Here is a 24647-nt window from a genome sequence, read left to right on the forward strand (position 1 = left end):
CGCAGGGGAAACAGCAGCTCCAGCTTCCCACAGCGGTCCCCTCCCCTCTGCAGGTCGAGCTCCCACCCTCTTGGAGATGCCTCTGAAGCTGCATAGTCCTCCCCTGATGCTTGTGCTCCCTTAGGGGATCTCCAGGCCTTTGGGTGTGGTCTGGCCCCTGGAGAAGTGTGGTCGAGTGGAGGATGGGGACCTGCAGTGGCCATGTTCTGGACGCCCACATCACGGGGAGTTTTGAGGGATTGAGCCCACTTTAGCTTGGGTCTTAAAACCACCATGGTAAGAAGTGTCAACCTTTGGGGGAAAAATAAAAATATATAGAAATATTTAGAAAAACCCACCATGGGGGCCTACAAGTTCCTGAGTCAAGGCCTCTGCCGAGACTCCACTGACCAGCATGGTCACTGAAGGGCATGGAGGACCGTCCTGTGGGAAGAGGCTTGGACATGCACTGTGAACTCAAGAGCAAGGACACTGTGTTGATCTGGAGATGTGGGCAATGGGCGAGTACACACGGAGCATCCTCCTGTGCCTTGGAATGGGACAAGGTGGATTCCAGCAGCCCTCAGAGCTTCTGCTGGGTGGCTTTGCAAAGAAGGGGCTTTCCACTCTACTGTGGACATCTGCAGAGATTGGGCGGGGAATAAGATTTTCCATTCAACCCTGAGTTCCTTTTTTTTTTTCTATTCCAAATTCATTCCAGAGCGTGTGGTAGGATCAGTATCGCAAGCCCCTAGTTCTTGGCCAGAGCCCTAGTGACTGTCTTGTGTGCATGGAGGGCCCAGCCGTTGCAGGAAGATGGGGCAAGAGTCTTCATGTGATGAGGGCCAGGGACTTTCCAACTTCCTCAACCCTTCCCCCAGGCTCTTTTCCCACCCTCACATTGAGCCCTCTTCACTCTGATAGTTGGCCCCCCTAGGACTTTTATTCTGAAAGAGCCAAGGCCCCTGGAGCTGGAGAGGAGGCCAGAGGCTGGAGCTGGCCTTGACCCTGAGCCAGCTCCACCCTTCTGGGCTGTTTTCCAAGGCAGCAACTCTGGGACCCTTGCTGTCCTCAGCTCTCCTCTTTATCTCTGGTCTCCAGCCTTGCTGGCCTTTGAGCAGAGGGTCCCTATAGCCAGGACTGCTGGGCTTCTCCCTCCTATGCCTTCACACCCCTGTATTACTGTCTTTTATTCCTTGACCTCACATCCTCCGTCTACTTCCTTTTTCAGCTTTTTCTGGCTTTCTTGCTGCTTGCCCTTCCCAAAGCAGACACGGAGGACAGGTCACCATTTAGAAGCTCCCCGCCTCCCCAAGCACTGGACAAAGGTCTTACCCCATTCCGTCCCTCATTCCCAACACATAGGATGGAAGTATCAAATAGCCAGATGCCTTCAGATGTCAGAACCGTGGAGTCCGTTGAACCCTGTGTGTGTGGGGCTGTGTCTTGGGCCTGGTTTTTTTGAGCACATGAGACTTTCTCAAGAATAAGGACAAAGAAATGGACAAAAAGACTCTGCCGGTAGCCCCTGTTTAAACTCTTGAACCCCAGTCACAGTTTTCCAGAAGTCCATCAGGATAGAATTTTCACTAATCGCCAAATGCCCAAAGCTTAGTTCTTTCTTAGAAGGAAAAGAAGAGGTCAAATGGACAGGAGAGAGCGGAGATTGGTTGTTCTCAGGGGCTCCTTCCCTTTGCCTGCTTCTTTCATCTGGGAGGCCAGACCTTGACCTGGAAGTGAGGTCACTATTGGGCAGTGGAGTGTGAGAAAGGACTTTGGCCTGGGGGCTGCAAGTTACAGATTAACACGGGGAGGGGTGAGGAGGGACCCAGAGGGAGGAAAGGTGGCCAGAGGAAGGGACAGCTGACCTGGCACAATCTGGGCTTGAAGGGGGCACAACAAGAGGGTCTGTGGGCTGGCGCTGTCTGGAGGGATCTTGGCTCCTCTCCGGCTATCTGACCTTCCTGAAGACCTGCTCGCACACTGCATCCCTTGCAGTCAGTTCCTGGGGAGAGAGGGGAAGTGAGGGGGAGAGAGAAAGAGGGCGTTTGCCAGCCAGAGCCCCTTTCTCAAGGTCCTTGACCTCCATTTACTCCTTCCGGATACAGCAGCTTGAGTGTTTGATATATGGGCAATTGTATCATTATTCCACATCCTCAACTTTCCACCCCTCAGGAAGGAAGGTGGCTGGGTCAGGGGATGTGAGTGGCTGAAGCCTCCATCTCGCCAGTGATGATTTATGGGCATTCATCTGACTCGTAGCCAGGGCCCACCTTGGCCACTCTGTTTCTTCCTCTCCCCACTCCTCCCAGTGCTTTTGCTTTCCCTCCCTGGTCAATTCCTTGGATAGGGATTGGGGCTGGGCTGGGGGAAGAGTGGTGGACCTATCTGGTTTGGACAAGGGGATGCCTTATAGCTGGAGGCCCTTCTCCCAGACACCCAGCCCCCACCCCATTTACCAGATACAGCATCTCTCCCTCCAGCCAGTGTCTCCAGCCCCGGTTGGGGACCTCCCCTTTCTGCACACACACCAGCTGCTCCTCCTCCCAGGTTACTATGGTCTATAGGGGAAAGAGGGAGTAAAGAAAGATTGGGAGGCAGGACACTCAAAATGCTTCCCGTCTCACTCTGAACGGGCTCCCCTTTACTCCACAGCACATACTGTCTGCTGCAGCCCCTCCACTGAGCGAGGGAGCTGCTCTGATTCAGCAGGACTCCCTTTCCACCCCACTCTTTGTTTTTTGTGTTTTTTTGAGACGAGTTCTTGCTCTGTCACCCAGGCTGGAGTGCAGTGGCAGGATCTCGGCTCACTGCAACCTCTGCCTCCTGGGTTCAAGTGAATCTCATGCCTCAGCTACCAGAGTAGCTGGGATTACAGGCGTGCACCAACATACCGGGGTAATTTTTGTATTTTTAGTAGAGACAGGGTTTCTCCATGTTGGCCAGGCTGGACTTAAACTCCTGAGCTCAAGTGATCCGCCCGCCACCACTTCCTAAAGTGCTGTGACTATAGGCATGAACCATCACACCCAGCTTCCCACTCCTAAAGGTCACCGAGGGGGGCCCAAAGTTGTCTACAGTGACCTTTAGGGGAGAGCAGGGGTGGTAGCAGGATAAGTAGAGGTGAAATTGGGGAGGGCATTTATGAAGAATGGAGACTTTTTCCTCTGGATACTTCTGGCTGACCTAGAGGGACTTTTGAGAAAAAAGAGAGATTGGTTGGGAATCCTACCAGGTAATCTCATTTCTCCTCTTTCTCGGTTTCAAGAACAGCTGAAGTATCCTTAGAAATAAAGGGTCAACCCCTCTGGGCCTGAGCATTCCAATCAACCTTTATTGAGTTCTCCCTTAGGATAGGCCCCAAACAAGGAGCTCAGAGTCTTGAAGAGATAGAGGATCAGTAAATAGGTAACTGTGACACCAGGCAAGAGTGAGGGATGGCAGTGGGGCGGGCAGAGTGAAATCTTTAAGGAAGTTGGGAGTTAATTAGATTGGAGAGAATGGGAAATTTCTAGCAAGGAAAGAAACAGCTAGAAATAGCGGTAAAAGAGAAAGGCAATTAGTTCTGAAGGGCTCTAACCTAGAGTATATGTGGTGGAGGCAATTGAAGAGTTGATTCACAGAGACCCTTGTATGCTGAGTTAAGTGTAACAGATGATGTAATGTAATAGATCATCACTGAAAGGGTGTAAGTCAGAGAGTGACATGATCACATTTATGTTTTAAGTAGACCCTGTGGCTACAGCATGCAGATTAGAGGAGGGTTAAGCCTGAGAACCAGCTGGGTGCAGTGGCTTAGGCCCGTAATCCCAGCATTTGGGAGGCTGAGGCAGGAGAATCACTTGAAGTCAAGAGTTTGAGACCAGCCTGGGCAACACAGTGAGACCCCACCTCTACCAAAAAAAAAAAAAAAAAAAAAAACACAAAAACACAAAAAAGCAATTTCAGGCACCAGGAAATGAAGGCCTGAATTAGGGTGGTGATAGAGAAAGGTTAGGAGGGAACACAGGAGAGCCATTTAGAAGAGTGATGCTCAACAGAAATAAAATGGGTCAGGAGCCATATTAGAAAAGTAAAGAGAAATAGGGGAAATGAATTTAAATAATATATTTTAGTTAACCAAAAATATTCAAAATATTATTATTTCAGCATGCAGCCAATATAAACATTTCCGAAATGCTTTTTATTTGGCATTGTCTGAAAGTCCACTTACAGCATCTAGATTTGGACTAGTTATATTTCAAGTATTCAACGGCCATCTGAAGTTAGCAAGCTGCTATACTGGGTAATGCAGAAAAGCTACAAAGATTTCTTGGCCAATTAGATGTGGTGGTGGTGGTGGTGTGTGTGTGTGTGTGCTGGGAGCCTAGAGGTAAGGAAACAAGAGATATTGACCATGACTCCCAGGTCTCTGGCCTGGCTGGTTATTGCCATTAGTGGAGAGAGTAGATATGAAAGTGGGGTAGGTTTGGATAGGAAGACAGTGAATTTGAATTTGACCTTGGCATTCAAATGGAAATTGGTTCCAGGACCCCCACCCCACTAAATCTGCTGAATAAAATGGCTTAGTATCTGTAGAGAAACTACATACATCCCCCTGTATACTTTATTATTATCATTTTGATACAGAGTCTTGCTCTGTCACCCAGACTAGAATGCAATGGCATGATCTTGGCTCACTGCAACCTCTGGCTCCCGGGTTCAAGTAATTCTCCTGCCTCAGCCTCCCAAGTAGCTGGGATTACAGGCATGCGCCACCATGCCTGCCTAATTTTTTGTATTTTTAGTAGAGATGGGGTTTCTCCATGTTGGTCAGACTGGTCTCGAACTCTTGACCTCAGGTGATCCGCCCGCCTTGGCCTCCCAAAGTACTGGGATTACAGGTGTGAGCCACTGTGCCCGGCCTAATTTATGTATTTTTAGTAGAGATGAGGTTTCACCATGTTGGCCAGGCTGGTCTTGAACTCCTGGCCTCAAGTGATCTGCCTGCCTCAGCCTCCCAAAGTCTTGGGATTATGGGTGTGAGCCACCACGCCCAGACTTTTCCCATATGCTTTAAATCATCTCTAGATTACTTATAATACCTAATGCAATGTACATGCTCTGTAAATAGTTGCTATACTGTATTGTTTTTTATTTGTATCATTTTGTATTGTTATTTTTTATTTTTATTTTTCCCAAATATTTTTCCATTTGCAGTTTGCTGAAGCTGTGGATGCAGAACCCATGAATATGGAGGGCCGACTGTATTTTGTAGGCAGTTGAAAACATTGCCCTGGAGCTCAGGAGATGGCTCTGGCTGGAGAATTCATGCCAAGGGCAGCCTATAGATGGAAGCAGAAGGCATGGGTGTAGATGATTTAGCCTATGGATAGTGGGCAGACAAAAGGGAGAAGACATTAAGAACAAAACTCTGCGGAGAAAACTCCAGTTTAAAGGATTAATAGGAGGACTAGGATCTGCAAAGGAGGCTAAGAAGGAATATGTAAGAAGTAGAAAGAAATGCAGGAGAGTGAAGTTATTGATGCTAAAGTAAAAGGGACTCTGGGTGACCAACAGTGTCACAGGCTGGAGGGTGGGCAAATGTTTGCTCTTCGGTCTGGGTTGGCCTGTTCTTTGCCCTTTGGGCTGGTGATAAGAGGGGGCAGGGAAGAAGTGGGAGAGAGACAGGGAGCACCAGGACCTGTTAGTTCTGGAGACTGGTATCCTGGGGACTGCATTCCCTGCTGCGGTGACCATTCCCCTCCTCCCCGCTGCTCTGGCTGGGGAAGGTCACTTTGTTTTGCCCCATGTTGTTAGGAGTCTCCCGTGATGCCTCCTTCCGGCCACCGCCCAGCCAGGGAAAATGTACCTGGCATTTTCGTCCGTCCACACTCCTGAGGTCCTCCTCAAACTCCACTCCCACATCGAACTGCACAGTGTAGTTTCGGAAGGTGCTCAGCGTCCTCACCGTCATGTGGTTGCCCTGGTGTTCGATCTCCTTGTCCGGCTTCAGCAGCAGCGCGATCTTCCGCACAGCCAAGCTGATGTCTGTGGGGGCTGCCTGTTAGTAGGGGTGCTGCTAGCCAGCCAGGAGCTCCTCTGCCTGCAGCAGCCCCTCAGGGCTGTGAGTTTCCCTTCTTTGGGTCTGGGACTGTGGATTCACCCCCTCCTACCAATCCCTGGTTAGAAATGGATCCCAGGTCTGGTGCCAGCCGCCTGAGCCTTTCCACAGTGTCCGACCCCGGGCATTCCCTCTTCTCCATGGGACCAAGAAGCAGGAAGGAAGAGGGGAGAAAGGGAGTGACAGGGGTCTGGGAGGGCGAGGCCATTACTTAGGGCTTGCAGGTAGTCCTCCATGTTCTTCTGCGAGACAAAGCGGTAGTAGCCAGTGAGGTTGGGAGGCATTGTGTGGATGAAGGTTTCAGGAGAATGCAGGAGACAGGGTGAGGAAGGAGGGGGTGTTGTCTGGCAGGTGAGGCTGAGAGATTCCAGCCTGCTCCACACACAGAGACAGGATGTGTAATGGCCGGGTTACCAGGGCTTTTTATAAGGCTGGGGCCCTGTTGCAATAAGAGTCTCTACCAGACTTCCTCCCTCCCCGCATGGTGAGTTTGGGGGTGGTGTCTCCAGCCTGAAGGAGGGGCAGGGATTTGGCAAAGTTGCGCCTGACCTTGGCTTTTCCTGAGGAAGGAACCTGGAGCAGGATCTGGGGCTGTCAGTCATCCAAAACTCAGCCATCCAAAGGTCAGTGTTGGCCTCCACCTCATTTCTGGCAGGCTTGGGAACCGTCCCAGGGCCTGAGGGGCAGTCTTTCCTGGGAGACACCTGAGGCTGGTCTGGCTGTGTGAGGTGGAGATGAGTTCCAACAATATCCTGAGAGCCTGGGACTGAGTGATGTTGGAAGATGTGAGGGGAGGGGGTGAGGATGGCCAGCTGCCACCATGAAGAGCACCCTGTAGGCCTGGCTCTCAGAGCTCCCTCAGGTAGTGTGCTCAACTGGGACCCCAAAGTGGCATTCCAGACTCTTGGTCCTAAAGAGCCATTAGGAGGGAGGTGGAGCCCGAGGGGTGCTGAGTTCAAAGTCCGGAACAGACAGCCTGAGAGGAGTTTGTTGGCTATTCTAGAGAATTTTATTCTTTTTGGCTTGGGACCCAGGGGGTTTTCTCTCCCTCTGAGTCATCGATGAGACCGTAACCCCCAGTCCCCAGCCCTAGGACAGCCCATGCTTTCCAGATGTATTTCTGTGAAGGTGGGGTGGAGGCGCCTAAATAATATTGTGCCCCGCCCCCAGCTGCCCAATTCTCTCTCGAACCTGCCATCGTCCCGGGCTTCAGAATCCACTGGGCTTGGTTCATCATGGTTTAAGGTGAAATTCGGGGCGAAGGAGGCAGGGCAGGTAGGCAGGAGGAGGCGGCCGGTCCCGACAGGTGCGTGCGCGAGGGGTGCACGACGTCCTGCCCCTCCTTGGGTCCCAGAGCCTCGATACCGCCCTGCGGACCGCCCTGTGGCTTCCTCGCAGCCCTGGGCTACAAATGCCAGGATTTCTCAGGCTCAGACTGAGGGTTTTACTTCACCCTTCCCAGAGGGCACGCAGCACGGATCTGTGGATGGAAGGGGCTGTGGAAACAGGTTATGCAGAGTTGGGGGGCGGGGTGACGCGGTGCCACCCCTCCTGGCCGCCCTCAGGTCCCGCTGACGTCTCTCTTCCCCACCCCCTGGCTTCTGGCTTCTTTCTCCCCACGTCCCTCTTCTTTCCCACCCCCTCCGTGGCTCTCCAGCTTCCTCCCCAGCCCCCGCAGTTCCTCGGCTCCCCCAAATTGCAGCCAGGGGAAGGAGCCCTGAAGCTCTCCAGCCCCGACGCCCCAGTCTCATTGGCTCCCTCCCCCGCTGCAGCACCTGGTCCCCCCCCCCCAGTCACCTGATTGGCCGGCGGCCCCATCAATCGTTGCCCGGCTGTGCTGACGTCATCCTGCAGTAGCGGGGTTGGGGTGGGAGTGAGAGAGTGAGGACGCTGGGCTGGGGGAAACGGGAAGCCGCTGCAAGTCCACCGCCTCAGCTACCCAGATTGGGATCTGCCCAGGCCCGCTTTATGGACTAGTGTGGGCGGCAGGCTTCTTTCCGTCCCTGCCCTGCTGAACCCCGCTCCTTGGAGACCCCCTGTATCCCTCCCGCAAGGTGGAATCCGCAGGCTGGAGGCTCCCAGGGGAGGCAAACGCCTGGCCCTGCCCTGCCCCACGCCGCACCATGACCCTCCTGCTGCTGCCCCTTCTGCTGGCCTCTCTGCTCGCGTCCTGCTCCTGTAACAAAGGTGAGTGAGGTGGGGGTGGGGGTACCGAAAGAGGGGCGTCGGGCAGCGCCGTGCGGGGTAGGGGTGGGAAGGAGGTGTCGAGGCTCCCTGGCACCTGACAGGTGTCTGGCCCTCTTCTGATCACCCGCCTTCCCATCCGTTCTCAGACCTGCTCCGTCTCCTCTCTTTCTCTTCCCCCAGCTACATCTTCCTTTCTGGTCCATCTCTACCCATGCGTTTCTCTTGCTGGTCATCTTGCTCCCATTTGGTCTCCATTCCCGTCCTGGTGTCTCTATTCTCCCCTTCCCCTAATTTCTACACGCTGGTGGCTACCTCGGGTCTGGGAAGGACTGCCCCCGAGCGGGTGATAGGCCTCTCCCCGCGGCTCTCCCTTTCACTGGCGCATGCTAAGGGTGTGTGGCAGATCCATCTGCTTCGCCTCCATCCCATCCTGGGGAGAAAGTATTTGCTGCAGTTCAGCAATTCGGAGCACGTATGTTTTTGCGTGTGCCTCTGCATTCAGACCCTTTTGCCTGCATCAGCTGGGCTGTGGGTTACCAGAGCTGCCCTCTCTGGCAGACAGCGGATACATTCAGCTGGGCGGGGCTGTCGGACAGACGGAGAGGGAGGACGGGAGGGAGGGCTTGCGGGCAGAGGGCTCAGGTAGGTGGAAAAGGATGGAGACTGGCAGGAAAGGGCAGAAGTGGGTGTGTGGGGGGCGCTAAATGAATATGAGAGGGAAAGCTGAGAAGGAGAAGACCAGAGATGAGGCGTGGGAGGGGGTAAGGAGGGGATGGAAAAGGGTAAAGGTGGAGGCAGAAAAAAGAGGAAGGGATGAGGAAAATCAGGAAAAGAGTGAGTCAGGGAGGAGCCCGGGAGCCTAGGAGTGAAAGGGAGCAAACGCAGAGACCGCAGGGGGCCAGGAGGAGAGGAAACAGAGGCTCAGAGACCTGGGAAGACAAGCAGGGTGGGAGGGGGAGCTGTGCAGAGGGCGCCCAGCCCTGCCCTTCCATGGCTCTCTCTTCCTCGCCTGCATCTCTGACCTCAGCCTCGCCTCCTAGCCTCCTGCCACTTCCTGTACCGCCTCCTGTGCACCATCTTGTGGCTTTCTCCTCAGCATTCAGGAAGGGGTTATGGTGGTCATCAGTAAGAAAGCCTTCCCATGCCAAAGGCTTGCTGGTGTGTGGTTGGAGGAGAGAATGGAAATCAGGGTTTCTTGCTCACCGTGAGATACTGGGGATGAGGTTCCTTTTGGGGACTCAGTTTCCCTCTGCCTCATGATTGTGCTTTGGGAGCCTGGGTGTTGGCATGATGATGGGATTAGAGCAAGCGTGGAGGCTGGGGTGGGGGGTGATGTGGAAGGGGAGGAAATATGCTTCCCCACAGCCCCTCACCAGGCTGAATCTGGTAGAAGATGGGGAGATTTGGAGTCTGATGAGTCCCACATCCATTCTGAATTGGCTGGTGGTTGAAGGGAAGAGGGATGGGGTAGATAAGAACTGGGATTGAGTTCTGTATAAAAAGTGGGTTTCAGGGAATGTGGTTTGATGGTCTTGTGGAGGACATAGAAATGTGTCGGTTTCGAATGTGTTCTCTTGGGTGTGGGGGTGGGAAGCAGGGACGGGATTTGTCATGTTTCTAGGCCAGCCCGATAATCCCTTAGGATGACGGCTGTGCTGGGTCCAGTTGCTCAGCATTGATTCCTCTGCTCCATTCCTGCCCCTCTCTGCCCCCTCCCTCTGTCCTATATATCTTCACTTCTCTCCTTTCTCCCCATCCTGTGTTCTGGGAGAGTGGCCTCAAGTTGGGGCTTGGCTGGGAGAAGTGCAGAGTGAAGGGATCAGGACTGAAATGAGTTGGGAGGAGGATAAGCAATCAGGAGCTCAGGAAGCTTCTAGATCTTTTTCTAGTTTCAATTCTGCCCTTAATCTATCCCTTCCCTTTCCCAGGGCCTTCTCACAGCCCACCACTGCTCCCTGAAGTTCCCTGTCTCCATTCTCTAGCACGTGAAATCGCTAAAGAACATTCTCCACTTCCTGACCATGGTTCCCACGGAGATAGTGATCCCCTCCTCTTCACCCCCAGGGCAGGTTGTTTCCATGGGAACTGTCTACCCTGCTATAGGAGAAGGCTATGACCTCCCGCAGACCCTCTGACTCCTTTAGTAGCTGATTTCTTGTCCTCAACCACCCGCCTCCTGTAAGGTGCTCCTATAGGGGGTGGAAAAGGTGATGGTGCTGGGGTGTGAGTTGTCTGGGTCAACAAGGGTTGTTGTGGGAGTAGAGGCCCTGCTGACAGGTGCTTCCTCTCCTCTCCCTGGGGTGGGGCCAGCCAACAAGCACAAGCCATGGATTGAGGCAGAGTACCAGGGCATCGTCATGGAGAATGACAACACGGTCCTACTGAATCCACCACTCTTTGCCTTGGACAAGGATGCCCCGCTGCGCTATGCAGGTAATTGGGATTGGGGGATGGCAAGGCAGGGTAGGACAGAGAAAAGTGGGTGGGAGGGCCAAGAGCAAGGGAGGGAGGGAAGGTCCTGGGAGTGATGAGAAAGTAAGGGAAGATAAAAGTGGGCTCAAGGAGGGGAATGGTCTCCACTGAAGAATGGAGATTGAGTCAAGGATGCCAGAAAAGGACATGGCCAGGCAAGGGTTAAACACATCATGATTTTGTCAGATCTCAGGTCTGGAGGCTCTGGGAGGTTGCTGCTCAGGGAAGCTGGGCTTAGAGTTGTGTGTTTGATCATGAATGCTTTTATGCCTACAGGAGAAGGGACAGGGCTTTGGGAGGAGAGGTGGAGCTGGACCCCAGGTGGGGAGGCTGAGGGTGGGGAAGGAGACACAGCAGCCTCACTCCTCCCCTTCTCCCCTTTGCCAGGTGAGATCTGCGGCTTCCGGCTCCATGGGTCTGGGGTGCCCTTTGAGGCTGTGATCCTTGACAAGGCGACAGGAGAGGGGCTGATCCGGGCCAAGGAGCCTGTGGACTGCGAGGCCCAGAAGGAACACACCTTCACCATCCAGGCCTATGACTGTGGCGAGGGCCCCGACGGGGCCAACACCAAGAAGTCCCACAAGTGAGGAAGTCCTTGTCTCCTGCCCCATGTGTTGCAGGGTCCTCCTCCCTGCTCCCAAGCCCACCGTCCTCTGTCCGTGCGGTCATCGAATATCCACCCCCACCCGCTGCTGTTCCTAGGACTTAGGGAACCCCATCCCCTGCTGTTCCTAGGATTTAGGGACTTTCAGGCAAGGTGACAGAAACGTATAGTAGAGTTCAGTGGATCTAATCTTGGCTTTGCCTCTCATGACCTTGGGCAGCCTAGCCTTTCTGGACTTGCTTTTCCTTATCTGTAGAATGGAGATTGTGATGACACCTACTTCAGAAGGCTGCTGTGAAGATTCAAGGAGATGGTTTGTGTTGAAAGCATGCACCACAGTGCCTGATACACGTTGAAGGGCTCAGTACATGGGCATAATGATGAGGAGGAGAGCAAGAAGGAAGAGGATGAACACACTCAGCATGCATCCAGATCCCTTTCAACTGCCCCCTCCAGTCTATTTGCAGTGTATACCACACACACGATCCCTATCATACACATATAGCTCTAGGTGAGGGTGGGCAGGCGATGGTTGTAGCAAGAAAGAGGCTCGGGTCTGGGACACCTACGCTTGTTGCCAGCTAACTTCTTATTTGAGAATAAGAGAAAGATCTTCAGTCAGGATTCCTGAGCCACTAAGAGGCACTAGAGATAAAATGCTCTTTGTGACTCAGTTTCCCATTTGAAGATAGGACCCTTGCCTCTGGGGCCTGGGAGCCTGGGTCTTGGCCGGGGGCAGGGCTCAGCATGAAGGGCCTCGACCCAGCTCTGCTTGCCCCGGTGCATGACTAGGGAGGGGCCACATGTGCGGGAGGCAGCACTGCCCACACGTACTGTGCAGACATGTCAGATGACTTGTGACCTTTGTACAAATGCCATTTCCCTTCTTATGGCTGGTTTTAATTTGGCTTTTACTCTGCATCTTCCTTGCTTATCCCCCCAGATCTGACTGTTGTGAAGGAAGGCCCTGCTGGATTTTATGCCTTACCCCTCCTCTTGGCACCCTGACCCATAGCATTTTGCACAGAAGTCATCAAAATCAGCTCCTGAGCACCCCTGGGGCTTGTTCCTCATCCCCTACATCAGTCCTCCTTTCTTTGGGCCCTCCCTCTGGTGTTGTCCTCTCCCTGGCATGACTTTGATGCAGCTTGGTGCCCTGTGGGGTGGGGAGGAGCGTGCTGACTGCCTCAGTCTCAGGGATAGATGGGCAGGCTCCCTTCTGCTCTGGCTGTCCGTCGGGATTCCTGCTTGCTCCTTTCTGGCATATGGGTGTACCGTGTCGAGGCTGTACCTTGGTGTACAGTATGAGGCTGTATCTCGTTGTGCCCATATTGAGGCTGTTTGTTGGTGTACAGTATTGAGGCTGTATCTCAGTGTACGGTATCGAACCTGTCCCTCCATGTGCCGTATCAAGGCTGTATCTTGATGTACCGTATCGAGGCTGTACCTCGGTGTGCTGTATCAAGGCTGTATCTCAATGTATAATGTCGAGGCTGGCTGACGTGTCTTCATCCCTCCTTCTCTCTGGTATATGCAGGGCCACTGTGCATGTGCGGGTCAACGATGTGAACGAGTTTGCCCCAGTGTTTGTGGAACGGCTGTACCGTGCGGCTGTGACAGAGGGGAAGCTGTACGATCGCATCCTTCGGGTGGAAGCCATTGACGGTGACTGCTCCCCCCAGTACAGCCAGATCTGCTACTATGAGATTCTCACACCCAACACCCCTTTCCTCATTGACAATGATGGTGAGTCCACCCCTGGCTTCCCTGGCCACCCAGTTCCCCTTGAGCACCCACCTCCCTCAGGACAACCCAGGGTTGCACTCTCCACTTCTGCCCCTCAGACCCTCACCTCACCCTTCTTCCCAAATGGAGCCTTCTCCTCCCAGATGCCTTTTTCCCAGCGTCCTGCTGCCTAACCTGCCTGCTGCCCGATGATCTCGGACATCCTCCCGTCCCTGCCCTGGGCTTTCTCCAATGCTCTAATGCTCTGTCCTCCTGACCCCACCCCAGGGAACATTGAGAACACAGAGAAGCTGCAGTACAGTGGTGAGAGGCTCTATAAGTTTACAGTGACAGCTTATGACTGTGGGAAGAAGCGGGCAGCAGATGATGCTGAGGTGGAGATTCAGGTGAAGCCCACCTGTAAACCCAGCTGGCAAGGTGAGAGCTCAGCGATGTGCCCCATCTTGTGAATCATCTTTTTTCTTGGTCTCTCTTTCTGTCCCTTCTGACAATCATGGGGGCCAGGCTAGGGCTTGGATGATATTGGGGCAGGCTTGCAGCTATCTACTGTAGCCGGGCCATCCTGCCAGGAGCCCCAAACTGTCCATGGACATGGCAAGAGGAGCATGGAGAGGGGAGGCTGCTTTACCCTTCTCTCTCCCCATCACCCTCTCTGTCTCACCCATGCAGGCTGGAACAAAAGGATCGAATATGCACCAGGTGCTGGGAGCTTGGCTTTGTTCCCTGGTATCCACCTGGAGACCTGTGATGAACCACTCTGGAACATTCAGGCCACCATAGAGCTGCAGACCAGCCATGTGGCCAAGGGCTGTGACCGTGACAACTACTCAGAGCGGGCGCTGCGGAAACTCTGTGGTAGGTGTGCCCCCAACACTGCCTCAGGCCTATCCCTTCCCATCCAACCTCTGTCCAGACTTTTCCAAGACTCTGCTTTACATCACCTCTGGCCATCCACAGGTGTTTATCCGTAGAGGTTGTGACACGATTAGCTTTTGTGGCCCAAAAGGCAGGTACATATGTCTTTGGCAAAGATGCATAGTCATCGCACAGACAGTCACCAGCTGCATGGTGGAACAATGGTAGGGCGAGATGAAGAGTTGGAGAATGGGTTAACTGGAGAGATACTCTTAGAAGTGAGTTCATCCCTCTCTTGTCTTTGAAAGGCCATAAAAGGTGGCGAGACATGCTGTAGGAAATCTTTTCCCATCAGTCCCTCTTTCCCTGCCTCCTGCCCATTTCACCATCTGCTGCTTCTTGGCTCCGACACTTGTGCCTCCTGGGGCTCCCACAGGTGCTGCCACTGGGGAGGTGGATCTGTTGCCCATGCCTGGCCCCAATGCCAACTGGACAGCAGGACTCTCGGTGCACTACAGCCAGGACAGCAGCCTGATCTACTGGTTCAATGGCACCCAGGCTGTGCAGGTGCCCCTGGGTGGCCCCAGTGGGCTGGGCTCTGGGCCCCAGGAGAGCCTCAGTGACCACTTCACCCTGTCCTTCTGGATGAAGCATGGCGTAACTCCCAACAAGGGCAAAAAGGAAGAGGAAACCATCGTATGTAACACTGTCCAGAATGGTGAGCCTCCCCTCCAGGCACTAGCCAGAGGGGGAAACTGGCTTCTTGTCCTGCCTCTGTCACTGCCCAGTGTGTGACTGTGAACAGGTCACTTCCCCTCTCTTCATTTGTGAGGTGCAAGTGCCAGGTGTGATATGCCTTGATTCTGTGCTTTATCCCCAACATGACATGTTGGATCGTACTGCTGTCAGAGTGCAATGGGATTCCTTGCTGCTATTCTTGTTTTCAGTTGCCCAGTCAACTTCTCTGTGTCCCACCATGTGGTAGGCTGTCCCCACCCCCCATCTCCACTTCCATTAAAGCCCCTCCATTGCAATGGGAAAGCCTGGGTAATGGTGTGCCCCATTCTTTCATCATCCCATCCTGGGACTGGTTGGCCCCATCTCTGAGCCCTGTTCTTCCCTCAACTGCAGGGCCTACTTCACTGGAGAGGGCTTAGTCTTGACCTGCTCTTTCATTTCTAGCCAATTCTCCAACCTCATTTCTCTTGACCTTGACAACTCTTTTGAAAAGGGTTGTCACCCATGATGTATGTATTAACCAAAGGACTGATGAAGAGCTGGTGATGGAGTGGGCCAGCTGACGTTCCCTCCTCAGCCAGCCAGCCAGGGTGCCTAAGAAGCCCAGGTTATCACTTGGACTGGAATGTGTGTGTGTGTGTGTGTGTGTGTGTGTGAGAGAGAGAGAGAGAGAGAGAGGAAAGAAAAATGCTAGAGAACGAGGGAATGAGAGAGGATTAAGAGAATCCAACATCCTCTCCTTCCTGCTGCTTTGAACTTGTTCTGGCCTCAGCCTCTGCACTTGACCCCATCCCCTTCCTGTGCCCTCAGAGGACGGCTTCTCTCACTACTCGCTGACTGTCCACGGCTGTAGGATTGCCTTCCTCTACTGGCCCCTGCTTGAGAGTGCCCGCCCAGTCAAGTTCCTCTGGAAGCTGGAGCAGGTGAGGCAAGAGCCAGGCTCCTGGGAGGGCTGAGTAGCTGTGACCCACTTTTAGGAAAGGACCTTCTCTGGGCAGGGTCAGCATTTTCTGGGTTCCCCCTTGCCCTCTCTTTGCTTCTCCACTTTCAGCCCCTGACCATTCTACTCCCAGGTCCTCTTGTTCCCTTTTCCCAAAGCTTGTCCCCTGCAGAAAGCACTTCTGGATTTAAAAAAAAAAAAAAAAAAAAAAGGGAACGAATGACTACTAACACCAAAGTCGACCAACCATCTATTTCCTCCTTGTTTTATTCTCTCTCTCTCTTATTTAGGACTTTAACAGTATACATCCCTGACTCTCAGGCAGTTAGCCTGTTGTAATCAAGACAATAAGTCATTCTGAGGTACACAGATTGGGTTTGAGTCCTGCCAAGGGAATTTGCTGGCTATGAAATCTTGGTTAATATGTGTAAACCTCAGGGTTAAAACAACCCTGTTATATAGGGATAAAAAGAATTCTATATCCCAGAGTCGTTAGGATTAAATGATGTAATAGACCGTTGTAGACTGAAAAGCACTCCCTCTGTATATGTTAATTCTCACTATTATCAGCCCTGATTATGGAGGGATAAATAAAAATGGACAAAATATTCAAAATCTTCTCTTGAGCCAACAGTTGCAGCCTCTTCATTATTTATTCTCCAGGCTGACCACAAGGACCAGTGAGGACTAATTTGAGTTTTCACCTCCTTCTGTTTCTCTTGCAAGTCCTGGTGGAGTGGCTGAGTAAGCAAATGGCAAAAAAAAAAAAAAAAAAAAAAAAAAAAGCAGTAGAAGAGAGAAAGAGAAGTGCCCAGATAATTTATAAACTAGATAATTGAGGGCTGTCTACAAAAGTTTTGCTGTCTGTGGCACTCTTTTAAAGAGACAGTCTGCCATTTGCTGTTTCTTGATTCCCCCCTCACACTGCAAATATTGGTAATGTTACCCTTGCTATCTTTCTTCAATTCACCCTCATTTAATCAACCAGGATCTATTAAATACAACTAAGTCTCTGTCATTCAGCTAGGTTCTGGGAGTACAATGAATGAAACAAAATCTTTGCCATCATTCAACTTACATTTCAGTTGGGGAGATAAAGTTTTAAAAAGTAAATAGACATGTAAAATGATAAATTGTGAGAAATGCTCTGAAAGAAGCAGGCAAGGGACTGGGGCAGAGCATGGGGGGAGGCAAGGAAAGGAGAACTTGCCTTAGATTGGGTGCTCCTGGGGGACCTGACTGAGGGGAAATTTAAGCCTAGTGCTAAAGGATGAGAAATAGCTGGGTGTGGGAAGAGAGTGGGAAGGTTCCAGGAAGAGGGAAGAGCATATGCAAAGGCCCTGAGGCAAGAAAGAGCTCAGCATGTTCCAAGCATGGAAAGAAGGCCAGTGCGGTTGGAGTACAGTGAACAAGACTGGAGATAAGTTGCAGAGATGGGCAGTGATCAGGTTGTACAGTGGACTTTTTCAGCAGGGTTAGTCTAGATTTTTGTCATATGAGAGACGGGAAGTGTTTTTTGAAGGATTTTAAAGCAGAGGCATGACCTGATCAGATTTACATTATTATTATTATTATTATTTTTTTTTTTTTTGAGATGGAGTCTCACTCTGTCACTAGGCTGGAGTGCAGTGGTGCGATCTTGGCTCACTGCAACCTCGGCCTCCCGGGTTCAAGAGATTCTCCTGCCTCAGCTTCCCTAGTAGTTGGGACTACAGGCGTGTGCCACCACGCCCAGCTAATTTTTGTATTTTTAGTAGAGATGGGGTTTCACCATGTTGGCCAGGATGGTCTTGATCTCTTGACGTGATCCGCCCACCTTGGCCTCCTAAAGAGCTAGGATTACAGGCGTGAGCCACCGTGCCTGGCCAGATTTACATTTTAACAAGATCCCCTTGGCAACTGTGGGATGGTTGTATTGAAGATATCTAATGGTGACAGTAAACAGGACTGTTGCAACAGTCTTCATGAAAGGGGTTGGAGACATGACTGATGTGTGGCAATGGAGACAGAGAGACCTGCACAGAAACCTGCAGCTTGTAGTTTGGACCTGGGATCAACAGCACCTGCTAATGGACTGGATGTGGAGGCTGAGGGAAAGGGAAGATCAAAGTTGTCTCCTACGTCAGCCACTTGAGCAGCTAGATGGATGATGGAGCATTTATACTGCCTGGGGAGAAACTGAGGGAGTTGCGAAAGGGCATGGACTTGCACCTTACACGTGTTAAATGTGAGATACTTGTGGGCATCCAAGTGGAGAATCTGGCATTCAGAAGAGAGTTATGGGCTGGAGATGTGGATTTTGGAGTTACCAGTGTATAACTATGGTACCCAAACCCATGGCAACAGATGAGGTGACTTCTAGGAAAAGAGTGTAGAGAGGAAAGAGAAGAGGGCCTAGGTCTGAGCCTTGAGGGACCCCAACATTTGGAACTGGATGAGGCAGAGTACTCTCTGCCCCTTTTTCCTCTGACCACCCCCCATTCCATCTTGGCTGGCCCTAGGAGAGACTGCAAAGGAAAGCAATATTTATTTTAGTGCTTAATGTTGGGTTAGAAGCTATCCTAGACATAACCTGTGATCCCAGCTACTTGGGAGGCTGAGAGGATCACTGGAAGCCAGGAGTTCGAGACCAGCCTAGGCAACATAGTGAGAGCTCATCTCTAAAAAATAAAAAAATTAGCTGGACATGGTGGCACATACCTGTAGTCCCAGCTACCCCAGAGGCTGAAGTGGGAGGATTGCTTGAGCCGAGGAGTTTGAGGCTTCAGTGGGCTATGATTGCACCACAGCACTCCAGCCTGGGGGACAGAAGGAAACCCCATCTCTAGAGTTTCCAGTGCCTTACACACATAGGTAATACATAATTTCGGGGGGCAGGGAATTTATTCATGACAGTGTGTTACTCCTCTTAGGAATATTTATAGCTTTAACGATTTACCTGAAGAGTGGAATCTTTGCTACTAGGTTGGTTGCCTGATAGATTTTGGACAAGGATGTTATTCCTCGAGCTGGATAGGCAGCAAAGCACTAGTAAGCCCTGTTGGTAGAACTGGGAATAAAGGGACTGTCCCCTGTCTCCCAGGAGATGGGGCAGTGCCCAGGGTTAGCTCTCTGAAGAGGAATTACCTGAGAGGCTCTTGCCCCTACCCTACTCTCCCAGGTCTGTGATGATGAGTGGCACCACTATGCTCTGAACCTCGAGTTCCCCACAGTCACACTCTATACCGACGGCATCTCCTTCGACCCTGCCCTCATCCATGACAATGGCCTCATCCACCCTCCCCGAAGGGAGCCTGCTCTCATGATTGGGGCCTGCTGGACTGGTAAGCTTCTCAGTGAAGACTCCAGTGGTTTAGGATTTGGGAAGGGAGGTAGGCTGGTGAGGAGCAAGGGCAGTCTGACCCAGCAGCTGAGGCCACCTCCTGCATCTCTCTGCAGCTGTGCAGGGTGACTCTGAAGAGCTCCATGGGAAGGGACCACAGCCTCCCTCCCATATCTCCCACTAATCCAATGGGTCATCACCTCTGACTTGGAGGAATTAACTTCTCAGGCATCCCCAGACTCTCTCTCTGTAACTCCAGCCAGTTTCCACTTTTTTCCATCAAAGTGATGATGACTTCCATAGCCCATTCCCCTGCTCAAGGAGAGTAACCCCTTAGAGTGTCCTCGGTCTTCCAACTTTTAAGCCATTGAAAAAAATTTTCTCCTCTTGGGAGTGTGTGTGTGCACATGTGCCTGTCTGTCTTACCAGAGCCCACGTGTTTCCTCAGCAGCATATCGTATTTGGGGGTTTGTCTATAATAGAGGCTGGAGAGGTTGGAACATGACAAAAGAAGGGTTGGGGCTGAGCTGAGGGGTTGCAAGTTATACATGGGCAGGGTCAGAATCCCATGTGGGCGTGAGAGCACTCATGGGGATGAGAGGAAGACATCTCATTCCTCTCTGTCAATCTCTCCACATCCCTGAGCTCACCACCACTGTTTTTTTTTTTTTTTATCCCCAGAGGAGAAGAACAAAGAGAAGGAAAAGGGAGACAACAGTACAGACACCACCCAAGGTACTCCGTGTGTAAGAACTGGAGACCAGAGAGTTCTCATCTTCACTTTCTGTTCTGAGATCCCTTTTCCACCCCAAATCCTATCCAGCCTGTGACAGCCTCCTAGGCCACCAGGGGGCAGAGCCTCCAAGAAATACAGCAGGGCAGGGGCTCCTGGAGTGGTAAGGCTAGAGGCAGCTTGGCTGGGTTCTGGGTATCCTGTCCTGCCCACAGAATGAAGAATGGGGCTCTCTTGGTGGCTTTCCACATGGTAGAAGGGAGGTGGCAGGAGTCAGGAGTCAGACACGCAGGAGGGGAAGGTCTGGGCATCTGTGAAGCTCGCTCACATCCATCCTGGTCTCCCTGCATGTCACTGGAAAGACGTTCTCTCCTGCCGCCTCCCCCTCCCTCCTTGTTTTGACTCTTTCCTCCTGTTGGTCCTGTTTCCTTCTCTTCCTCCCTCTCATCTTTGTTGCTTCTACTTTTCACCCTTCTTCTTCTCCCCTGGCTTTATTCTGTCTTCTTTTGTCTCATTTTCTCCCTTCTCCAGCCTCCCCCCTTACCTTCACTTCTCCCTCACCTCTCATCTCTCTTTTTTCCTTTTTTTTTTTTTTTGGTTTCCACATTTTTCCTTTTTTTCTTTCTCAACTCTTCTGCTCTTTCTCTCCTTTCCCTTTCTCTCAGCCTTCGTCCTTTTCCATCCTCCTCTCTTCTCACCTCCCGTCCTGCTCCTGTGTTCCTACCCTAGGAGACACTTTGTCGATCCACCACTACTTCCATGGCTACCTGGCTGGTTTCAGCGTGCGCTCAGGTCGCCTGGAGAGCCGCGAGGTCATCGAGTGCCTCTATGCATGTCGGGAGGGGCTGGACTATAGGGATTTCGAGAGCCTGGGCAAAGGCATGAAGGTATTGCCCCATCCTCTAGCCCTGTTCTTCCCAGCATGCCCCTTGCCCCACCCCCTTGCCCTACCCCTCTACCTCTGCTCCCTTCCTCTGCCACCTCCTGGCCCTGCTCTCAGCTGTATCTGTGTCTGGGGCCCAGGTCCACGTGAACCCCTCACAGTCCCTGCTCACCCTGGAGGGGGATGATGTGGAGACCTTCAACCATGCCCTGCAGCATGTGGCTTACATGAACACTCTGCGCTTTGCCACGCCCGGCGTCAGGCCCCTGCGCCTCACCACTGCTGTCAAGTGAGTGTTGGGTGGGGCAGGGCAAATCACCGAGCAGAGCCAGACAGTGTCACAGCTCCTTGGCCTAAGGCGTCACCTAGAGCTAGGCATACCTCTTTGGTTTTATGGATGAGGAGATTGGGCCCTCAAATGGAGACAATTGACCACTGAAGGTCACATAGCAATATTGGTAGAAGAGTCTGGACTATACTCAGATTTCTCAACAATCAATTTGTTACTCTTTCTACCAAGTCACACATCTAGGGTTTCCGGGCTTTGATCTTCTCTATGCCTCTGTGCTGATACGTAAAGTGGGACACAGGATTGGGAGTGGGGAGACCTGACATTAATTCTGACTCAATGCGAATTGCTTGGATAACCTCGGGCAAATGGTGAGTCCTGGCTGCTTCACTTGTTTTAATCTTGCTTCACCAAGCTCTTGCAAGGTCACGTACGATGGCCTAAGTCTAGGGGTTGGCAGTCCTAGGCCAAATCTGGCCTGCCACCTGTTTTGTAGTTTTATTGGAACACAGCAGTGCCCATTCATTGCATATGTCTATGGCTACTTTCACTGTGATGGCAGAACTGTGGGTAGTTGGGACAAAGATCATATGGCCCCCTCAAACAGAACTATCTAATCCTTCATAGAAAAAGTTTGCTGGCCGGACACGGTGGCTCACGCCTGTAATCCCAGCACTTTGGGAGGCCAAGGCAGATGGATCACGAGGAGTTCAAGACCAGCCTGGCCAACATGGTGAAACCCTGTCTCTACTAAAAATACAAAAATTAGCTGGGCATGGTGGCACATGCCTGTAATCCCAGTTACTTGGGAGGCTGAGACAGGAGAATTGCTTGAACTGGGACCCAGGAGGCGGAGGTTTCAGTGAGCCGAGATTGCACCACTGCACTCCAGCCTGGGCTACAAAGCGAGACTCCATCTCAAAAAAAAAAAAAAAAAAAAAAAAGTTTGCTGACCTCTGAATTCTAAGTGAATGACTTTTGGAGTCTTTAAAAGAAAAATTGTAGATTATTTCAAGGTTTGAGTATATATTACATGTTTAAAAATACAGATCAATTGAGAGGCAATGAAAGTATGATAGTTAAGAGCATAGGGTCTATTGCTAGCTTTTTGGCACTGGGCAAATGCTATAAAGTGGTGATAGCAATAGAGTCTAACTCGTGGAATTGTTATGATAACTGCATGATATAATCTGGATCAAATGCATAGCAGAGAGCTGATGCCGCTTAGATGCTGGCTATTATTACATAAAGGCATTTTCACCCCTTATTATGGTTTATGGGCGGTTTTTAGGAGATACTGCCATCTAGTGGGTGAATTACATGATTTAAGAGTTAGGATTTCTGCGTTCCAATCTTGTTACCCCTCTCCCCGATTCTGCCTCAGTTTCTCTGTGAGCTATATGAAGATAAACATCTCAAATTTGCCCCTATCCTGGGAGGGGTGGGTTTAGAGGGGAGAGGGCTCTGAGCCCTAGAGGGTGACTGGGCGTGATTATCAGGCCTCACAGTTAGAGCTGTGGAAGGCCCCGGGCCGTGGCTTTTGGGAATTTGCTGGTTCAGGGTGTGGAGCTGAAGGTCACAGGCAGTTGAGTTAATGTGGGTGCAGCTGATTGCTGAGGATGCACCCCACCATGTCCCAGTCAGAGCTCCCGTTGTTAAAGGGCTGTCATCCAGTTATGAAAGGCTTCATCCCTCAGAAGTCAAGGCATTGCCTCGTCCCCCCCAGTGCTGAGGAGCCATGGCAGAAGGGAGGGCTCTGGTTTTTGGCCTAGGGTGGAGCTCTGCAAGGGGAGTTGCTGCAGGGGGAGGAGTTGACATTCTCTTTGCTGACTGCTTCATCTGAATTCCTGCTATCTTTTTCATGCCCAGGATAGACGTTTATCCAAGGGCTTGGAACCTGCCTTTGAGGAAAGGGGCCTTGATGTTTTCTCTATGAGGTTAAGAAACAGAGTTTTCATTTCTCCATTTCTAAGGTTACTACATGGTTGGTGCTATCCTAATACTTCCCTGAGGTCACGGGAGAAAATATAGAGGGATGTGTGTGTGTGTGTGTGTGTGTGTGTGTGTGTGTGTGTGTGCGCGCGCGCGTTTGTGTGTATGTAACAGACACAGACAGGTACCTAGCAATACCTCCCTTTCCCTGATGCATTTCCTTGCCCCTGTCCCTGTGGCTTTCATAGCTTCCAGTTTTCAGTTCTTGGACCTCTGTCTATTTAAAGCCAGATTTATGCAACTATTTGGTCAATGCCTAAATGCAAGTTTTCCTGAAGTTTTTTTTTTTTAGTATTTTTCTTGGAAAGCCCATTTACTTGTGGCATTGACCCCTGAACAGATAGATACCACATCTATTTCTCTAGTTTTGTCCTCTTTCCACAGCTCTTGACTTTCCATCTGCTTCCTGTAACCTCTATCTAGAAGTTCTGCTAGCACCTCAACCAAATGAGCTAATGCTGAAATAATCAACTGCAATCCCAAACCAGCCTCTCCCCGTGAACTCTCTCTGTAACAGTGCCTCTGTCCTTGCAGTCATCCAGAGCTTGAAACCTCTGAGTCATCTTTGATTCTTCCCTGTCTTTATCCTCCACTGCCCATCAGTTGCCAGCTCACCTGGACCCTGCCTCTGTGCTGCGTGTCTGAAATCTGTCTCCTCTTTCTTTTGCTGCTGTTACTGTTCTAGCCCAGGTCTTATTACCTCTTATCTGGCCCATTGCCTCCTAACTAGCTGACCCATCTCTAGTCTTCGAATTTTATTTATCCTCTACTCTGAGGCTAGGTGAGTGATCTTAAGTTGAGTTTTCATCATGACACTTCCCTGATGAAAAAGACGTCGGTGGCTTCCTCTTGCCCACTGCATGAAAATGTCAAATGTGCTGGGTGCAGTGGCTCACACCTGTAATCCCAGCACTTTGGGAGGCCAAGGTGGGAGGATCACTTAAGGCCAGAAGTTCGAGACCAGCCTGCACAACCAACAGACCGCAAGTCTGTAGTCCCAGCTACTCAGGAGGCTGAGGTGGGAGAATCACTTGAGCCCAGGAGTTCGAGGCTGCAGTGAGTCATGATTGCACCACTGCATTCCAGCCTGGGCGACAAAGCGAGACCCTCTCTCTAAAAAATTAGAGAGAGAGAGAAAAAAAACAGATCTTATCATGGTATTTAAAGCTGCCAGCCATCTGGCTTCTGGTGGTTCCTGCCTCATGTTCCTCTACTCCCCTTAGTAAGCTTCTCGCCATCCACTCTGGGTCAGTACTACCCTCCTTCAAAGGCTAGCTCAGTTGCTACTTTCTCTGATCATTCCTACCTTCCTTTTCCAAGTACCCTCCTCTTATTCTAGGCAGAACTAACCTCTCCCTCCTCTGAACTCTTCTGGTTGTTTGTTCCACTCATATGGCGATGACCATATTTGCCTTTGTTTTAACTTTTGTGTGCCACGTCTAATCTCTCTACCAGACCAACAGTGCCTTTGGGTCAGGCCTCCTATTCCCCTTGGGATTCCCAGACCAGCGGCACAGCACAGCATTGCTCATTGCAGGGAGGATGTCTGTTGGAGCCTGTGCCTTCAGGGTCATCTGGGATTGTTTCCCAAGGGGCTTTGCCCTAGGCCTATCTGGATGGCAGACTGTAATAGGCCCTGCTCCGTGTGGTACAGGAACTCAGCACATCCCGGGTATTGGCAACTTCAGGGGCTCTGAGCTCATCATGCCTACTGAGATGATGCCTTCTCCCTTTTTGCTCCAGCATTCGAGCTGGGCATGCTCAGTAACACTAATAATTATAGTCCTCTCTGCAAAATCATTTC

The 24647-nt window shown here is 51.4% G+C and overlaps 2 protein-coding genes across 3 annotated transcripts in view; one reads left to right on the top strand and one right to left on the bottom strand.

Moving 5' to 3' along the window:
• Positions 1 to 1490: 1490 nt before the first annotated feature.
• RBP5 (retinol binding protein 5) lies at positions 1491 to 6399 on the bottom strand. Its single transcript, XM_001164007.5, has 4 exons — positions 6294 to 6399; positions 5831 to 6009; positions 2439 to 2540; positions 1491 to 1984 (listed from the first exon to the last, which is right to left on the bottom strand). The coding sequence occupies exons 1-4, from the start codon at positions 6364 to 6366 to the stop codon at positions 1931 to 1933; spliced, it is 408 nt and encodes a 135-aa protein (XP_001164007.1). The 5' UTR covers positions 6367 to 6399; the 3' UTR covers positions 1491 to 1930.
• A 1362-nt stretch (positions 6400 to 7761) lies between these two features.
• CLSTN3 (calsyntenin 3) overlaps positions 7762 to 24647 on the top strand; it is a 28737-nt gene continuing 11851 nt past the window's right edge. The window contains exons 1-12 of one of the 2 annotated variants that reach the window (XM_016922879.4): positions 7762 to 8269; positions 10580 to 10702; positions 11129 to 11324; positions 12883 to 13091; positions 13359 to 13508; positions 13761 to 13946; positions 14383 to 14664; positions 15495 to 15607; positions 18785 to 18947; positions 19628 to 19681; positions 20409 to 20566; positions 20703 to 20851. In XM_016922879.4, coding sequence (XP_016778368.2) covers positions 8206 to 8269; positions 10580 to 10702; positions 11129 to 11324; positions 12883 to 13091; positions 13359 to 13508; positions 13761 to 13946; positions 14383 to 14664; positions 15495 to 15607; positions 18785 to 18947; positions 19628 to 19681; positions 20409 to 20566; positions 20703 to 20851 — 1847 coding nt within the window. In that variant the 5' untranslated portion in view covers positions 7762 to 8205. Of the gene's footprint in view, positions 8270 to 10381; positions 10703 to 11128; positions 11325 to 12882; positions 13092 to 13358; positions 13509 to 13760; positions 13947 to 14382; positions 14665 to 15494; positions 15608 to 18784; positions 18948 to 19627; positions 19682 to 20408; positions 20567 to 20702; positions 20852 to 24647 lie in introns of those variants that run through there. The other variant, XM_016922878.4, reaches the window with a different exon arrangement.

This window comes from Pan troglodytes, chromosome 10 (assembly GCF_028858775.2).
Source record: "Pan troglodytes isolate AG18354 chromosome 10, NHGRI_mPanTro3-v2.0_pri, whole genome shotgun sequence".
Taxonomy (NCBI): domain Eukaryota; kingdom Metazoa; phylum Chordata; class Mammalia; order Primates; family Hominidae; genus Pan; species Pan troglodytes.